Source organism: Coregonus lavaretus (genome assembly GCF_964263955.1).
Source record: "Coregonus lavaretus genome assembly, chromosome: 31".
NCBI lineage: Eukaryota > Metazoa > Chordata > Actinopteri > Salmoniformes > Salmonidae > Coregonus > Coregonus lavaretus.
In genome coordinates, this window is record NC_140018.1 from 34,120,724 (window position 1) to 34,140,814 (window position 20,091).

The window sequence follows — 20,091 nt, forward strand, 5'->3', positions numbered from 1 at the left end:
ACGGAAAGCGTGATCACACAGTCGTCTGGAACAGCTGGTGCTCTCATGCATGCTTCAGTGTTGCTTGCCTCGAAGCGAGCATAAAAGGCATTTAGCTCGTCTGGTAAGCTCGCGTCACTGGGCAGCTCGCGGCTGGGCTTCCCTTTGTAGTCCGTAATAGTTTGCAAGCCCTGCCACATCCGACGAGCATCAGAGCCGGTGTAGTAGGATTCAGTCTTAGTCCTGTATTTATGCTTTGCCTGTTTAATGGTTCGTCTGAGGGCGTAGGTGGTCTAGAGTTTATTTTCCTCTGGTTGCACATGTGACATGCTGGTAGAAATTAGGTAAAACTGATTTAATTTGTTTACAGACCGATTATTTCACTTAAAATACACTGTATCACAATATTCCAGTGGGTCAGAAGTTTATATACACGCGTTCTGAGAAGAAGACCTCAGAAAAAAAATGGTAGACCTCCACAAGTCTGGTTCATCCTTGGGAGCAAGTTTATTTGTTGTGTACACAGATTTGCAGATGTTATCGCAGGAGCAGCAAAATGGCTGTGTTTCTTGCTGCAACAGTGTAGTACTACCCAGCAAAAATAAATAAAAAATACACATACATTTAGAAATATCACAATTCCTGAAATTTTATCCTAGTAAAAATTCCCTGTCTTAGGTCAGTTAGGATCACCACTTTATTTTAAGAATGTGAAATGTCAAAATAATAGTAGAGAGAATGATTTCTTTCAGCTTTTATTTCTTTCATCACATTCCCAGTGGGTCAGAAGTTTACATACACTCAATTAGTATTTGGTAACATTGTCTTTAAATTGTTTAACTTGGGTCAAACGTTTTGGGTAGCCTTCTACAAGCTTCCCACAATAAGTTGGGTGAATTCTGGCCCATTCCTCCTGACAGAGCTGGTGTAACTGAGTCAGGTTTGTAGGCCTCCTTGCTCGCACACACTTTTTCAGTTCTGCCCACAAATGTTCTATAGGATTGAGGTCAGGGCTTTGTGATGGCCACTCCAATACCTTGACTTTGTTGTCCTTAAGCCACTTTTCCACAACTTTGGAAGTATGCTTGGGGTCATTGTCCATTTGGAAGACCCATTTGCGACCAAGCTTTAACTTCCTGACTGATGTCTTGAGGCTTCAATATATCCACATAATTTTCCTTCCTCATGACGCCATCTATTTTGTGAAGTCCACCAGTCCCTCCTGCAGCAAAGCACCCCCACAGCATGATCAAATCAAATCAAATCAAATTGTATTGGCCACATGCGCCGAATACAACAGGTGCAGACATTACAGTGAAATGCTCACTTACAGCCCTTAACCAACAGTGCATTTCTTTTTAACAAAAAAAGTAAAAATAAAACAACAACAAAAAAAGTGTTGAGAAAAAAAGAGCAGAAGTAAAATTAAATAACAGTAGGGAGGCTATATATACATGGGGGTACCGGTGCAGAGTCAATGTGCGGGGGCACCGGCTAGTTGAGGTAGTTGAAGTAATATGTACATGTGGGTGCTGCCACCCCCGTGCTTCACGGATGGGATGGTGTTCTTCGACTTGCAAGCTACCCCCTTTTTCCTCCAAACATAATGATGGTCATTATGGCCAAACAGTTTGTGTCATCAGACCAGAGGACATTTCTCCAAAAAGTATATTTGTCCCAATGTGCAGTTGCAAACCGTAGTCTGGCTTTTTTATGGCGGATTTGGAGCAGTGGCTTCTTCCTTGCTGAGCGGCCTTTCAGGTTATGTCGATATAGGACTAGTTTTACTGTGGATATAGATACTTTTGTACCTGTTTCCTCCAGCATCTTCACAAGGTCCTTTGCTGTTGTTCTGGGATTGATTTGCACTTTTCGCACCAAAGTACGTTCATCTCTAGGAGACAGAACGCGTCTCCTTCCTGAGCGGTATGACGGCTGCGTGGTCCCATGGTGTTTATGCTTGCGTACTATTGTTTGTACAGATGAACGTGGTACCTTCTGGCGTTTGGAAATTGCTCCCAAAGATGAACCAGACTTGTGGAGGTCTACAATTCTTTTTCTGAGGTCTTCTCTGATTTATTTTCATTTTCCTATGATGTCAAGCAAAGAGGCACTGAGTTTGAAGGTAGGCCTTGAAATACATCCACAGGTACATCTCCAATTGACTCAAATGATGTCAATTAGCCAATCAGAAGCTTCTAAAGCCATGACATCATTTTCTGGAATTTTCCAAGCTGTTAAAGGCACAGTCAACTTAGTGTATGTAAACTTCTGACCCGGCAGGAATTGTGATACAGTGAATTATAAGTGAAATAATCTGTCTGTAAATAATTGTTGGAAAAATTACTTGTGTCATTACTTGCATGGAGCCCCAGGCCAAGGGAGATTGACAGTTATTTTGTGTTTCTTCCATTTGCGAATAATCGCACCAACTGTTGTCACCTTCTCACCAAGCTGCTTGGCGATGGTCTTGTAGCCCATTCCAGCCTTGTGTAGGTCTACAATCTTGTCCCTGACATCCTTGGAGAGCTCTTTGGTCTTGGCCATGGTGGAGAGTTTGGAATCTGATTGATTGATTGCTTCTGTGGACAGGTGCCTTTTATACAGCTAACAAGCTGAGATTAGGAGCACTCCCTTTAAGAGTGTGCTCCTAATCTCAGCTCGTTACCTGTATAAAAGACACCTGGGAGCCAGAAATCTCTCTGATTGAGAGGGGGTCAAATACTTATTTCCCTCATTAAAATGCAAATCAATTTATAACATTTTTGACATGCATTTTTCTGGATTTTTTTGTTGTTATTCTGTCTCTCACTGCTCAAATAAACCTACCATTAAAATTATAGACTGATCATTTCTTTGTCAGTGGGCAAACGTACAAAATCAGCAGGGGATCAAATACTTTTTTCCCTCACTGTAGCTAGCTAACTATTTTCTTGCTTATTGTGCAGTGGAGGATAAAAATACCTGTATGCCTATGGATGTGTAGCTAGCTATGTAGCCGATCTGTGTATGGACCCTAAAACGTTTGGTATAAATATTAGTTCAGAACCTAGCTATGAACCTCAGCTATCATAGCCAGTTGTATCAACTTCAAAACAGTCTGAATGACATTAATGAAGCCTATGGATGGAGTAGAATATAATATAACTTTGTGCCAAGGATGCAAGTCGTATATACATGTAGCTATTACCAAGAATGATTTCCCCACATTGTAGCCTGTACATTGAATATATTCACTGATCATGTACTCTACCTTGAGACATTCTATTTCAGTCATATCCAATACCAGGAGTATCAAACTCCAGTCTTTTAATTAACACTGTCTGCATGTATGTATTACAATTATACACTTCAACAGTGTTTACCAATCCTGGTCCTGGGACATCAATGGTTACACATTGTAACTATGCAACTGACTACAAACATGATTTAACTAGTTAAAGGCTGATTTGTAATTCATATATACAGAAACAGAATTTAGAAAACAGGAACACTACACTTCCTATGCATCATGTAAATACTCTAAAACCGGTTCATCTCACTATCTAATTTTCTTCATCTGCATTTATCTGAGGACACAGGATAGGTGTAGTATTTCATCAAATGAGACTTAATTTCAACCAGTAGAGAATGTGAAACGCTTTATTGACAGTTAATTATCCCAAGTGTTAAAAATACATAATACATGCATTATAAATATTCTAATTGTAATATTATATGATAAATACAAGTTAAATCTGTACTTCCATGAACATCTGGTGTGCATTATAAAAACAGAGGAAGAAAGAGGAGGTGGGGAGAGAAGTGTGAGAAAGAGTGTAAAAGACAGAAAGGGAAAGAGGTAAGAACAGAGGAGCAGGGAAGGCAGCATATGATTAATGGATTACAGTGCTACTAAACTTAATGTTCTCTCAGTTCATCACAATTACATAATAGTGTCTCTAGCGGTGTCTCCTAACCAGCCTTGGGCCCCCAGCTGGCCTCAAGGTTATCTTAAGAGCGGGTGAGGTGGCGATGATGGGACTGGGGGTTGGCACCCTCTCTCACATCAAAACATACCTGCAGATGAATGACAGATGGAGAAAGAGATAGCATGATTAAGCGTTGTGTTCTTTTTATTCTAACACTGTCAGTCATCATAATCATCAGGAGGTGAAATGTAAAACTGACCTTGTATCATAAACTCTGGGACTGCTACATCTCCCTGTATTTCAATGTAAAGCATCCCTTTAATAATACTTCCTGTTGACCCGACCAAGTGACCTCTCACCTCTGATCATGCTGTGCCCTCTGTGTCAGCCAGTTCAGATGCGGGAGGGGTTCACCGACACAGCTGATATAACCTAGAGGATTTAGGGAGAAGGGGGGAGAGGGATGAAGTGAAGGAGAGAGACTGTTATTGAGAAAATAAGGTAGTTAAAGAGACAATGTTCAACAGGAATATGTGTGTGTGGTCTCACCTGGTGTCCAAACTAAGTGGCTGCAGAGTACATTATACTGAAAAACATGCACAGACACATGAGGACAAACAATATAGCGTAGATATATAAATATAAATAATGAAGTGTCTTACTATTCTCCATAGTTGGTCCTCTTGCCTATTCTTTGAAGGTGGAAGGAGCCACAGTTATACACCTGAGCCTGCTTACTGCACAACACAACCCATCAATCAGATTGATATACGAGTGTGTAGGTGTGGGTTATAGGGTGTCTAATTGTTCTACATGTTTTCAATATGGGTGACTCTTAAAAGAGTCTGTTTTGTTTTTGTACAGACATCACCCTTACCAGAACAGCCCCCTCACCTGAGAAGTAGAAATCAAAAGGAGAGAAACTGGGAATTGAATAACTGCAGTTGACATAGTTAAGTAAATGGAAGAACACGCTAATTGCAATGTGGATGGCTCTTAAAAGAGCATTTTGTTTTGCGTAGTGTAGTCTATGGTGTTGAAGATCTCCCGCACATGGATTGCCTCCCGTGCTGCGTTGTTGGCCCCCATCCATGAAACATCCTGCAGAGCATCAGACTTCTCCTCTGGCACATGGCGGCAAACTGCAGATCCCCTCCTGGTCCTCGTGTCCGTCCTCATTAAATTATGCAGGACACAGGTAGCCTTCACACGCCTGAATTCCCCCAGGAGGCAGTCCCAGGTGGCCCTGGTCACCCAACCTTGCAGTGCCTTACACGGTAACTGTAGGCTATCGTTTTGAAGGAATCTCTAGTTACAAGGTATCTGTAGGAAAATGGAAGAATGTCATTATTAGACTTTTACATCACCAGGTCATTGTGGATTACTAAAGTATATTATCCCTTATAACAAATCATGATAACATTGGATAGATAGATGCATGTGCACACACGTGCATGTGTAGCATGTGGCAATAGCAGGATCATACCAAGAATAGCATCAGAAATGAATACATAAATACCACTTGAAGCTTGATGATGACTTGATAATTTGATTCAGCTGTGTAGTGCTAAGGCAAAATCAAAAATGTGCACCCCTTTCAAACCCTAGGACCAGGACTGAGAACCATTGCTCTTCATTGGGACCTCTTCATCTGCAGACAGGCGTTCACAGCTCTCTGTATTTGAGGACAGAAAACCTCACAAGAAACAGACTTCATTATGCTCAAATTAGACCGCACTAAATATTATGTTACTATTATCTCTGTCCTCACTTCTAGGGACTGGAACTACACAAAAGTACCTGCCCTATCCAGAATAGCCTACTCTCTCACTTTGACAGATGGGGCTGCTATCCTTTCACCCTCCTCCATGGCTGTTAGCTAGCTACCTACTAATGCATTTGGAGTTTGTTTTTTACAGTGATAAATACATCAAGATAGCTAGCTAATATGAAGTTAGGTAGCTGGTCAAATTTAATTAACTTAGCTATCTATACAGTATGTAAAGTTGGCTTGATTGCTAGCTAGCTACTTTAGCAGCTCATTTGAGTTAGCATGCACTGTAGCTAGTTAGCTAATAATACATCGGTTTTTTTACATTTTCAAAATGTATTTACTTACTTGAATAGGTTCTCCTAGCCATGTGGACGATTGGAAACAGGGCAGCAAAGTCTGTCACCAGAGCGGTTTAGAGCATATTACTATTTACCTGTGAATATATTCATGAAATGGAGAATGGATTAAACTATTTACCCATTTAATAACCAGACCTTCATACAACTTGCTATGCTGAATTTTTAACGCACAATCGAACGTGCTGCTATATGCTGCCATATGCTGCCAGCATGCCCACAAGTGAGCCACTCTGGGCGGCCGAAGCGGCACGCGGCAATTTACCGCGTGCTAGTGTACACGAGCCGTACACCATATGTATACCCACTTATTTTCAGTGAGCATTGCGTAAACTCACTTTTTAATCCCTACTGATGCGTATCAAAGTAGTGTAGTGGAGGTATACGATTTATCAATGATGTAGTACAATAGAGAAATCATGCACAATATAGCCTACACAATTGCAAAGCACGTGGAACTTTTTGGCAAAGTTTGAGTATACCCACTTCTCCAAGCACCACTACACCACTGCATAGGGCTGATATAAGACAGCAGTCACAAAAAGCATGATGTTAAAGGATAAGCAGTACAAAAACACAACCATTAAGCATTTCCCAATCGAAATGTACAACAACTACTTCACATTGCAAAAAACATTTCAAGTTTAGCCCACAAAGTAACCGGTGACCTAAAGTTTAAAGTGGATCTGAAAGCGTTTTAACTACTTTGCAGATATGAAACAAACAGACAATCATAATACAGAGGGTAGTGCGTACGGCCCAGTACATCACTGGGGCCAAGCTTCCTGCCATCCAGGACCTCTATACCAGGCGGTGTCAGAGGAAGGCCCTCAAAATTGTCAAAGACTCCAGCCACCCTAGTCATAGACTGTTCTCTCTGCTAAGCGGTACAGGAGCGCCAAGTCTAGGTCCAAAAGGCTTCTCAACAGCTTCTACCCCCAAGCCATAAGACTCCTGAACAGCTAATCATGGCTACCCGGACTACTTGCACTGCCCCCCCACCCCCACCCCATCTTTTTACGCTGCTGCTACTCTGTTAATTATTTATACATAGTCACTTTAACTCTACCCACATGTACATATTACCTCAACTACCTCAACTAACCGGTGCCCCCACACATTGACTCTGCACCGGTAGCCCCCTGTATATAGCCTCCCTACTGTTATTTTATTTTACCACTTTTTTGTTGTTGTTGTTTTATTTTACTTTTTTATAAATAAATAAAAATGCGTTGTTGGTTAAGGGCTGTAAGTAAGCATTTGACGGTAATGTCTACACCTGTTGTATTCTGCGCATGTGGCGAATAACATTTGATTTGATTTGGAATATCAGTCAAAAATATGAAATGCACAGTTTATGCTACAAAACCAACTTCATAAGAGTTTTTAAAAATAGGTTCTATTTGACTCAATGTTCCATGATGTCCACTAAGGCCTTGTTGGCAGAATAGATGGATGCAGTTCAATGCATGATTCATATAATTCACCTATGCATTTCTTGGTAGTCCAAAAAATATTGCTTTCAGGTTGTAAATCACAGCTGGCCTGGTACATTGTTTGCTGCCTCCATTCGGGATGCACTATTTCAGTTTCAATGACTCAATATTCTGGACAAAAACTGACTAATGTAACTAAGGCTGGGAATGTCAATACAATCAAACTAGCAAGGGCAATGATCAAAAGTCAGTAATAACGTGGCTAATATGCTAGCATATCTATTTATGTAGCAAGCTAAAAACACGGAGCCTAATGTTAGCTAGATAGCTAGCTAGCTGCTAGAAGGATGTCATGTCATGCTATTGGAGGAGTGGGTGGGTGACTGACTATTTCCCCTCATATCATTTTTCGGTGGCTATACACAGCTAGAGATGCAGATGTCATTTGGTTAGCTAGCAAGAACTTGTACGACTCTTGTCCAGTTAGCATATCTCTTGCGTTTGCAAATTCACTCTGGCTATCTACTCCGATTTCAGATCACTGTGCCAGAGTGCAGAACAACTGTTGAATTTACGAACATGCAACACCCACTGAATATGATCGGTGTCAGTAAACATAGACAAAAAAAGTAATAGTTAGTCAAGAATGCTCTAGATAACATGTAAACAGCCTAACCAGCTCTGCTATGGCGAGTAAAATGGTCAGAGTGATGTGTTCTCTCATTTGTGTCTGGAAGTAGCTAGCTAGCAAGCTAGACAACTTTATCCAGTTAGCTTGGGTGCTTGATTGGGACAAGCATGCATTGGCAGGCCAGTTGCAGAAAGACGAGGAGGCTACAATTCCCCATCTTTTATCAGTGGAATTTTGATGGCCAACTAGCTGAAAAGGTTTGAGAGGGTTTATCTAATGTTCCTTCGTTAGATTTTAGCTCATCTTGCTCTGGCTAGCATTAGTTGTTTATCTTGTTGTTGTTGATGTGCATAACTGAGGGAGAGAGAGCCTACCTTTTCATGGTTGTTTGATCAATAGGACTGTAAAGTTCCCAAATGTAAGAGGACTCCCCTGGTGTTTACATATTTGCAGAAATCCATTTCAGGTGTATTTTGTGGCTTTTGGCCAATGCGTTCTAATGACTGTTGCAACTGCCTGTAAACACACAATCCAGTTCAAAGTGAATGATGGCAGGCCCGTGTGGCAAATGGCTTGTTTGTATAAAGGCCTACTATAGCTCTGATTGGCTATAGCGCACCGCTCTGTGTAGACTCCGGTCCTGAATAAGACAGATGTCTGTATATTGCTATAGAATTTTCACAAATGCCTTAGTATATGTAATTCCCAAACATTCTAAGAATTTATTAACGTGGAAATGACCATATCAAAGTGGTCGCTTGTCAGAAAAAGTTTTTAAAAGTGTCATATTCTTCCTGGGGGTGTATATGAACAGATTTTAACAAGATTTCATGTTGTTAAAATGCTGTCAGTTCCACTTCAAATGCAACAATGTTTCACACACATAAGTTATTTTCAAAGAGATGGCTAACAGCAAGCGCGCTGCAATACAAAACACAGTTCCACTTTGAAACTTAACTTCTTGTTGAAAGTTATTATTGAAAAGGGAGAAGCTAACAAATTAGCAACAACAACCTCTTTGATAACACTTGCTGCAGCAGCTGCAAACTAGCCGACAGCAAAAGCTTGCTAACTAGACCGTGGGAAAACTACTCCTCTGTCACGGATTCCGCCGAGGCTGCTCCTCCTCCTTGTTCAGGCAGGCTTCGGCGTTCATCGTCCCCGGAGTACTAGCTGCTACCGTTTGATGTTATCTATGTTTGTTTGGTTTTGTCTGATTAGTGCACCTGTTCCATATCACGTATTGATTATGTCACCTATAAGTTTCCTTTGGTTTTGTTTGTAGTTGTGTGTTGTTGTCCGCCTGTCCGTTGATGTATCTGTTTGTTCTATTTATGGAACAAGTATTTTTACGCACTGTGTTGCGTAATCGTTTTGCCTCCTGTGTTTTCGAGGCCGTTTGCTTTTGTTCGCTATTCAGTAAAGTTGTTTTGACTGAGCCTCTGTGTCTTGCGCCTGACTCCTACACCGCATCCACATCAGCATTTGTGACAGAACAACACACCATTCATGGAGTCAGCAGGAGCAGCGGCGGCGACCGAGTCGCTGGAGGATCGGGTCAGCTGCCAGGAGGCCATGATCCAGCAACTCGGCTCCGCCATGCAGGAGGCAATGAACACCCTGCGCCGATGGGAAAGGGGAGGCGTGCCCACACCTCCTCCTACGTTACCACCACCATCGGCCAGCCCCACCAGACCAGCTCCGGAATCCAGTGGGATTCGGCCAGGCGCCCTCGGGATACGAAAGCGTTTCCGCCCTCATCTCCTGTCTCTCAGGCAAGGCGTTAAAGTGGGCCAACGCCGAATGGAGGGGAATAGACCCCGCCACCACCAGCTACGTGGAGTTCTCCCGCCGCTTCAGGGCAGTTTTCGATCACCCTCCTGAGGGTAAAGCGGCGGGGGAGCGTCTGTTCCACCTCCGACAGAGGAAGAGGAGTGCACAGGAGTTCGCCCTGGATTTCCGGACTCTAGCGGCGGATGTGGGGTGGAATGAGAGGGCCCTCATCGATCACTATCGGCGTAGCCTGCGTGAGGACGTTCGTCGAGAGCTGGCCTGCAGGGACACCAATCTGTCCTTCGACCAGCTAGTGGACATGTCCATCCGACTGGATACCCTGCTGGCCACCCGCGGACGTTCCGAGATGGGGCCGTCCATTCCATCCCCCAGCACCTCCGAGCCGAGCCCAATGGAGCTCGGGGGTGCTGGAGCTAGAGAAAGTAGGAGAGAGAACCCGAGGGGGGCCGTCCCCTGCACCAGCTGTGGCCGTGGAGGACACACTGCGGCTAGGTGCTGGGGAGGGTCTCCAAGGAATCGAGGCAACAGGTCGCGCACTGGGGAGTCATTTCAGGTGAGTAGGCGCCCCACTCACCCAGAGCTCTCTGTTGTTCACTTGTGTATACCTGTGGTATTTCCTCAGGTTGCATCTCATTCCCAGCATAAGGCGCTAGTCGATTCAGGCGCAGCTGGGAATGTTATTGATCGGAAATGTTGCTCTAAGTTAGGGATTCCCCTCCTGCCAGTTGATGCACCCTTTCCTGTCCATGCCCTAGATAGCCGCCCGTTGGGATCTGGGTTGATTAGGGAGGTCACAGCGCCACTGAAGATGAAGACGCAGGGGGGTCATGAGGAGATTATTCAGTTGTACCTCATTGACTCACCTGCGTATCCCATGGTGCTGGGGCTTCCTTGGCTAATCACCCATGACCCCACCATTTCGTGGCAACAGAGGGCGCTCAAGGAATGGTCTGGCCAGTGTGTTGGGCGATGTTTAGGTGTTTTCGTTGGGGCGACCACGGTGGAGAGTCCGAACCAAGTGCCCGCAATGCACATTCCCCCTGAGTATGAGGATTTGGCACTCGTGTTCAGCAAGACGAGGGCGACGCGTTTACCACCTCATAGACAGGGAGATTGTGCGATAAACCTCCAGACAGGTGCGGCGCTTCTGCGGAGCCATGTGTATCCTCTGTCTCAAGAGGAGACGGCGGCTATGGAAACCTACATAGCTGAGTCCCTGAGACAAGGATACATACGGTCCTCCACTTCCCCTGCGTCCTCGAGTTTCTTTTTTGTTTAGAAAAAGGATGGAGGTTTGCGCCTGTGTATTGATTATCGTAGTCTGAATCAGATCACTGTGAAATACAGTTACCCTCTACCTCTGATTGCGAGTATGACTGAATCATTACGCGGAGTGCGTTTCTTCACAAAACTGGATCTCAGGAGCGCTTATAACTTGGTGCGCATTAAGGAGGGAGATGAATGGAAGACGGCATTTAGTACCACCTCAGGTCATTATGAGTATCTTGTCATGCCATACGGGTTAATGAATGCTCCTTCAGTCTTCCAATCATTTGTAGACGAGATCTTCCGGGACCTGCATGGGCAGGGAGTGGTAGTGTACATTGACGACATCCTAGTGTACTCTGCTACACGAGCCGAGCATGTAGCCCTGGTGCGCCGAGTGTTGGGTAGGCTGTTGGAGCATGACTTGTATGTCAAGGCAGAGAAATGTCTGTTTTTCCAGGAGTCCATCTCCTTCTTGGGTCATCGGTTGTCCGCGTCAGGGGTGAAGATGGAGATTGACCGGGTGTCAGCCGTGCGTAACTGGCAAACCCCAACCACTGTTAAAGAGGTGCAGCAGTTTTTGGGTTTTGCCAATTACTACCGGAGGTTTATCCGGGGTTTTGGACAGGTGGCAGCTCCCATTACGTCCCTGCTGAAGGGGGGCCCGGTGCGTTTGCAGTGGTCGGCTGAAGCGGACAGGGCGTTTCGTAAACTTAAGGACCTGTTCACTTCGGCTCCGGTGCTGGCGCACCCGGACCCCACTTTAGCGTTCCAGGTAGAGGTGGACGCGTCAGAGGCCGGTATTGGGGCAGTACTGTCGCAACGCTCCGGCACGCCTCCTAAGCTCCGTCCCTGCGCTTTTTATTCTAAAAAGCTCAGCCCGGCGGAGCGTAATTATGACGTAGGGGACAGGGAGCTGTTAGCCGTGGTTCAAGTCCTAAAGGTGTGGAGGCATTGGCTTGAGGGGGCTCAACACCCTTTTCTCATTCTGACTGACCATCGTAACCTGGAGTACATCCGGGCAGCGAGGAGATTGAACCCTCGTTTGGCTAGGTGGAACATGTTCCAGACCCGGTTCGTTTTTAAGATCACGTACATCCCAGGGTCCCAGAACGGTAAGGCAGACGCCCTGTCCCGGCAGAATGACACAGAGGAGAGGTCCATTGAGCCCACTCCCATACTGCCGGAGTCTTGTCTGGTGGCACCGGTGGTATGGGAGGTCGATGCGGAAATTGAGCGGGCGTTACGCACCGACCCTACTCCCCCAGAGTGTCCAGTGGGTCGGACGTACGTGCTGCTCGAGGTCCGTGATCGTCTCATCTATTGGGCTCATACGTCACCCTCCTCTGGACATCCAGGTATTGTCCGGACAGTGCACTGCCTTAGTGTTAAGTACTGGTGGCCAACATTGGCTAGAGACGTGAGGGTTTATGTCTCCTCCTGCTCGGTGTGCGCGCAGTGTAAGGCGCCTAGACACCTGCCCAGGGGGAAGTTACAACCCCTGCCCGTTCCACAACGGCCGTGGTATCACCTCTCGGTGGACTTTGTCACGGACCTTCCCCCCTCTCAGGGGAATACCACTATTCTGGTCGTTATGGATCGGTTCTCTAAGGCCTGTCGTCTCATTCCAATGCCGGGTCTCCCTACTGCCCTACAGACCGCTGAGGCCTTGTTCACCCACGTCTTCCGGCACTACGGGGTTCCCGAGGATATAGTGTCTGATCGGGGTCCCCAATTCACCTCTAGAGTCTGGAGGGCGTTCATGGAACGCTTGGGGGTCTCGGTTAGCCTTACCTCGGGTTACCACCCGGAGAGTAATGGGCAGGTGGGGAGAGTGAACCAGGATGTGGGTAGGTTTCTGAGATCCTATTGCCAGGGCCGGCCGGAGGAGTGGTCGGGGTATATCCCCTGGGCAGAGATGGCTCAGAACTCTCTCCGCCACTCCTCTACTAACCTGACCCCCTTTCAGTGTGTGTTAGGTTATCAGCCGGTTCTGGCACCATGGCATCAGAGCCAGATCGAGGCTCCGGCGGTGGATGAGTGGTTTCGTCGCTCGGAGGAGACGTGGAACGCTGCCCACGTACATCTGCAGCGGGCCATCCGCAGGCAGAAGACGAGCGCCGACCACCACCGCAGTGAGGGTCCAGTCTACGCCCCTGGAAATCGAGTCTGGCTCTCGACTCGAAACCTGCCCCTTCGCCTGCCCTGCCGGAAGCTTGGCCGGCGGTTTGTGGGGCCATTTAAAGTCCTGAGGAGATTGAATGAGGTGTGTTACAGGTTGCAACTGCCTAATGACTATCACATTAACCCCTCATTCCATGTGTCTCTCCTCAGGCCGGTGGTAGCTGGTCCACTCCAGGAGAATAAGAGAAGAGAGACCCCTTCGCCCCCACTGGACATCGAGGGGGCTCCGGCGTACTCAGTCCGGTCCATCGTGGATTCGAGACGTCGGAGGGGGGGTCTACAATATCTCGTGGAGTGGGAGGGGTACGGTCTGGAGGAACGGTGCTGGGTGCCTAGGAGGGACATTCTAGATCCATCCCTCCTGACTGAGTTCCATCGTAGTCATCCTACGCGCCCTGCTCCACGTCCTCCTGGCCGTCCCCGAGGCCGGGGTCGGCGCACGGCTGGAGCCGCGCGTCAAGGGGGGGGTACTGTCACGGATTCCGCCGAGGCTGCTCCTCCTCCTTGTTCGGGCAGGCTTCGGCGTTCGTCATCCCCGGAGTACTAGCTGCTACCGTTTGATGTTATCTATGTTTGTTTGGTTTTGTCTGATTAGTGCACCTGTTCCATATCACGTATTGATTATGTCACCTATAAGTTTCCTTTGGTTTTGTTTGTTGTTGTGTGTTGTTGTCCGCCTGTCCGTTGATGTATCTGTTTGTTCTATTTATGGAACAAGTATTTTTACACACTGTGTTGCGTAATCGTTTTGCCTCCTGTGTTTTCGAGGCCGTTTGCTTTTGTTCGCTATTCAGTCTTAAGTAAAGTCGTTTTGACTGAGCCTCTGTGTCCTGCGCCTGACTCCTACACCGCATCCACATCAGCATTTGTGACATCCTCGCTTTTGCACACTGACCTGTTGGCCTTCAAGAAGCCAGAAGTTTACATACTTTTTGTAAAAACGGTCCCACCCATTAAGTCAAAATGTGATTGGTTAATTCCACTGTCACTCCAACATTTTGCCCTAATACGGTTCAATGGCAGATGCCTTTATCTAGCTTCTGATGGCCTAGCCAATGGCTGACTTGGCTAGATTTATCTCCCCAGAGACAAAAGAAAAATTCTGAATGGATATTTATTTCTCTTCAGTGTTAACCCTTTCCTTTCCCACACAAATTGAAGAGATTAAATCAGAACATCATTGAAAATAATAAAAATAATCATTATTATTATATTATTATAATCATTATTTTATAATAATCCTTAGCCCTTCTCTGAAGGCGTAGAAGGCCCATTGTTCCCAACTGTGTTTGGGTTAGTAATAGTGGCTCTGTTTTCCCTCAGCATGCATTTTTTCACTATTTTGAATGTCTAAAAAATCCATATGTTCTTCTGAAATATGAACACAGAAATACTGGACATTTTGAACTCTTATTATGTTGGTGATTTGGCAAAATTACAATCATGGTCTTGAATTGGACTGGCATTTTTCTGGTCTCGGTCTTGACTCGGTCTCGGACCCCTTGTCCCCCTTCCGGTCTCGGTCTTGACTCGATCTCGGCCCCCTGCCGGTCTTGGTCTTGACTCAGACTCGATTTGCTCCGGTCTTGGTCTTGAATCGGTCTCGCTTTAGGTGGTCTCGAACACAACACTGGTATCAGCAGAGGGAAGTCTGATTCCTGCTAGCAGCCTGACTTAGACTTACTCCTCTACTCCCTTCATGTCTTCTCTCACTTCATTGCTTCAGACAGGCATTTAAACTGAGTTATTAGTAACATGCTGGAGCCAATCCTTCTCAGGAGGTGGATACTGAGACTGTTTCCAATGGCGGAAACACATAATGTAGATCTTTAGCAGGTTAATAATATGTCAGGATGATTTGAGTCGTTTTGAGAAATGGGTCTCTCAGGGGGAACGGAACAGAGATTTACTCAAGAGAGGAAGACACTCCCCCTGTTTTGTTCACCAGATTTATGGGTTTATCATAAATGTGGAGAGGTTCACTGAAATATTTTCCATGGCCATACTTAGATGTCCTCTCAGAGGCGTTTACAAAGGATCACTTGCTGCCATTTTGCTTTTATCCTTGATCCTTATAGTGAATAGATGCCAAGGACCCAGACATATAAAGGTTCTGTATATAAATAAAGGCTAAACATGCTGACCTCATCATCTGGAAAGTCATTCTACAGATTCTACAGAAAATAACAATGATGCTTCACATGATGCTGATGCATACTCTATGTTTCTTTCATCAGTCTATATAAATCAGAGTTTCCCAAACTTGGTCCTCGGGACCCCAAGCGGTGCACGTTTTGGTTTTTGCCCTAGCACTACACAGCTGATTCAAATAATCAACTAATCATCAAGCTCTGATCATTTGAATCAGCTGTGTAGTGTCAGGGGGAAAAACAAAACGTGCACCCCTTGGGGTCTCAGGGACCGAGTTTGGGAAACGCTGATATAAATTACTGAAGATAAAGAATAAAGCTCATTATAAAGCTAATATCTTCATTTCTTGCTTTGTCCGGACCGCAATTACTCCATATAAAGACACTGTGGTTTACAAAAAAAAGACATATTAAGTGAATGGCCATTTCTTTTATTTTGAGGAACTTTTGGTCAGTGTTTCCAGGTTATGCAGTGTGTGTGTGTGTGTGTGTGTGTGTGTGTGTGTGTGTGTGTGTTTGTTTGTGTGTGTGTTGTGTGTGTGTGTGTGTGTGTGTGTGTGTGTGTGTGTGTGTGTGTGTGTGTGTGTGTGTGTGTGTGTGTGTGTGTGTGTGTGTGTGTGTGTGTGTGTGTGTGTGTGTGTACACTATACAATATACTGTAAGAGGAGGTGTGTGGATGAGAGGCCAGTTGAACAGTGCAGCTCTGGTGTTGTCATCAATAGTTAATGGCGAATTGAAAAGCCAAACACTGTGTCACTGCTAGCCGTTGGGTTCACAATTACAGCATGCGGTTTCAGCTGCCTGGATCGTGTTTGCATGCAATTAGTCCTCTACATGTGATAGGGTTATCACCACCCTGGGTCACCAGGCACAACTGCCCCAAGTCACCCAATACGGAGCCAAGCCGGAGGTGGGAACCGGAGGCTGGGGGTGAGGCTGGGGATAAGGGTGATGGTATGGAGGGGTTGGGGTGTGAGAGAGAGCCAGGAAATGAAAGTGAGGGTGAGGTATAAAGATAAGGGTGGTGTGTGTGTGTGTGTGTGTGTGTGTGTGTGTGTGTGTGTGTGTGTGTGTGTGTGTGTGTGTGTGTGTGTGTGTGTGTGTGTGTGTGTGTGTGTGTGTGGGTGGGTGGGATCAAAAGCTATATTACAATATTAAGTTGATTTACCCAACTCTGCAGATGGTGCATTGTATTTACTTGAGATAAAAGGTGATACTGGGAGATGTGTGAGGGATGAAGTTGAGTGTATTTCCCCATCAAGTAGTCTACATTTCTCTTTTGGCAGTAGAAACAACTTTCATACCTAAATATTATGTTGAGATGATTTTGTTTAACATATAGACTATTACCTGTTGAGACTTTTATAAGACCATGCTTTGGTTAGGCTGAACATTTGCACCTGATACCACTGAACAGCCATTATTCCAACGCCTCTTGCGAAGATTATGATGGCAACCTGTTAAAGATAATATTTGTTCTGCGGTGGTGATGGATTGCTTTGTAAGACATACTCCATAGCACTGTTTAGAGAAGTCCAGTCAAAAAAAGTCCAGTCAAAAAATCTTAATGATTTACAAACCTACTGCAAACTCTCATAACCAGGCCGGCCCTAGGCATAAGCAACCTTTAAGGGCCCCCAACAAAAACACACACATATATATATATATATATATATATATATATATATACACTACCGGTCAAAAGTTTTAGAATACCTACTCATTGAAGGGTTTTTCTTAATCTTTACTAATTTCAACATTGAAGAATAATAGTGAAGACATCAAAACTATGAAATAACACATATGGAATCATGTAGTAACCAAGAAATGTAGTAACCAAAAAAGTGTTAAACAAGATATATTTTATATTTGAGTTTCTTCAAATAGCCACCCTTTGCCTTGATGACAGTTTTGCACACTATCGGCATTCTCTCAACCAGCTTCATGAGGTAGTCACCTGGAATGCATTTCAATTTCAACAGGTGTGCCTTCTTAAAAGTTAATTTGTTGAATTTATTTTCTTCTTAATGCATTTGAGCCAATCAGTATACAGAAGATAGCCCTATTTGGCAAAAGACCAAGTCCATATTATGGCAAGAACAGCTCAAATAAGCTAAGAGAAATGATAGTCCATCATTACTTTAAGACATGAAGGTCAGTCAATACGGAATTTTTAAAGAACTTTGAAAGTTTCTTCAAGTGCAGTCGCAAAAACCATAAAGCGCTATGATGAAACTGGCTCTCATGAGGACCGCCACAGGAATGGAAGACCCAGAGTTACCTCTGCTGCAGAGGATAAGTTCATTAGAGTTACCAGCCTCAGAAATTGCAGCCCAAATAAATAACAGACACATCTCAACATCAACTGTTCAGAGGAGACTGTGTGAATCAGGCCTTCATGGTCGAATTGCTGCAAAGAAACCACTACTAAAGGACACCAATAAGAAGAAGAGACTTTCTTGGGCCAAGAAACACGAGCAATGGACATTCGATCGGGGGAAATGTGTTCTTTGGTCCAGATTTGAGATTTTTGGTATTTCCCACCGTAAAGCATGGAGGAGGTGGTGTTATGGTGTGGGGGTGCTTTGCTGGTGACACTGTCTGTGATTTATTTATAATTCAAGCACACTTAACCAGCATGGCTACCACTGCATTCTGCAGCGATACGCCATCCCATTTGGGTTTAGTGGGACTATCATTTGTTTTTCAACAGGACAATGACCCAACACACCTCCAGGCTGTGTAAGGGCTATTTACCAAGAAGGAGAGTGATGGAGTGCTGCATCAGATGACCTGGCCTCCACAATCCCCCGACCTCAACCAAATTGAGATGGTTTGGGATGAGTCGGACCGCAGAGTGAAGGAAAAGCAGCCAACCAGTGCTCAGAATATATGGGAACTCCTTCAAGACTGTTGGAAAAGCATTGCAGGTGAAGCTGGTTGAGAGAATGCCAAGAGTGTGCAAAGCTGTCATCAAGGCAAAGGGTGGCTATTTGAAGAATCTCAAATCTTGTTTAACACATTTTTGGTTACTACATGATTCCATATGTGTTATTTCATAGTTTTGATGTCTTCACTATTATTCTACAATGTAGAAAATTGTAAAAATTAAGAAAAACCCTTGAATGAGTAGGTGTTCTAAAACTTTTGACAGGTAGTGTACATTTATCTTTTTTTTAAATAGGGTCTCAACTATTTGAATACACAAGGTGAATAGTTGAATAGACAAGGTTCAATTTCTAAATTTGGTTGTGCATCAGCAGTTTTTCTCTTGTTATGTCAGTCACTCAATTAGCTCATCTCAGAAAAAACAATGTTTTGTCTAGCCAGCTATAATGGTCGAGTTAGCGACCGGGCATGCAGGGAACATGCCCAGGGGCCCTGACCTCCAGGGGGCCACACTTTGATTTTGTTAGTCACTCTAACTCAGATATCATAGTAGTATGGCATAAGTCATGGCAAAATGTGTAGAATTGCAGGAAATTAGCTTGAAAACTGCAAAAATGTTTCTCCACCCTATTACAAAATGTGTAGATTTGCAGAAAATTTGCTGTAAACTGCAAATGTTTCTCTCTATCCCATGTTTCTCTCTATCCCATGGTAAAATTGCTAAATCTTCTCTTCACCTCATGACAAAATGTGTAGAATTGTAGGGGGGGGGGGGGGAGCGACATGTCGCTTAGGGCCCCCAAAAGGCTGTTGCTCTGTTTCATACCAATCAACCATTTAGAAATATTCTGTAACCTCATTGTAAATGTGTCTGTTTGCTTTAGACAAGCCTATGCAAATAATAATAATAATAATAATAATAATAATAATAATAATAATAGCCTAATAGACTGAAGCAAATGTGATTGTTTGTCAACTAAAAATAGCATGAAACGTGATGGACTAAATGTCATCTTCAGCCTTCATAGCCTAGGCTACTAAGGTGTTTGCTTTGATTTGTGCAACACATTCAAATGCAAGACGTCACTGGTATAACAAATCTTACCTATGGTCGTGATCACCGTGATTGCAAAGTAAAAAGATCCAGCGAATTTCCACTGTACCCCGGCTTTGTGAGGCTTCAGCTGCAACACCACCCTCTCCAGCTCATCGAAGTTGAGTTGAGACAGATTGTATGTGTTCATAAGCTCTTGTTTTCGGTCGTACACTTTCTTCTTCTGGGTCTTCTCCTTCTTAGATTCCAAGGCATCGAAGACAGCCGCGCCGACTAACAGGTAGGTGAACGTGCAAATGATGAGAGCGAGGGTCCTCACGTTTTGTCTCTTCATGGTCAAGGTGAGTAAACGGGCTCCAAAAGTTTGAACGCGGATCTTGATGATGGGGAGCTCGGCTGGTTCATGGCTAGGCTGTCTCGATAGACAGGGACAGTGGCGCGATGAAAGCTCTCTGATGACCTTATTTGCCGAAGCGCACATTTACTCTCGGAGCTGTTCGTTTCAGCACCACCCACTCCTACTGCGAACCCCCCTCCCACTGCATGCGTTCTGAGTGTGCGTGCTCAGGGTCTGTGCGTATGTCTGCAGAGAGCAGAGGCACTGCATCGCAGTGCTAACTGTGCCACTAGAGATCCTGGTTCGAATCCAGGCTCTGTCGTAGCCGGC

The 20,091-nt window shown here is 44.8% G+C and overlaps 1 protein-coding gene across 1 annotated transcript in view; it reads right to left on the reverse strand.

Annotated features, from left to right (window-relative positions):
* The window catches only part of LOC311107110 (potassium channel subfamily K member 3-like), a gene marked incomplete at its 3' end in the record, with an annotated part of 81,124 nt that extends 61,354 nt beyond the window's left edge, over positions 1–19,770 (reverse strand). Inside the window, exon 1 of the mRNA XM_084149587.1 lies at positions 19,476–19,770. Coding sequence (XP_084005713.1) covers positions 19,476–19,758 — 283 coding nt within the window. The 5' untranslated portion in view covers positions 19,759–19,770. The remainder of the gene's footprint in view (positions 1–19,475) is intronic.
* Positions 19,771–20,091: the final 321 nt, after the last annotated feature.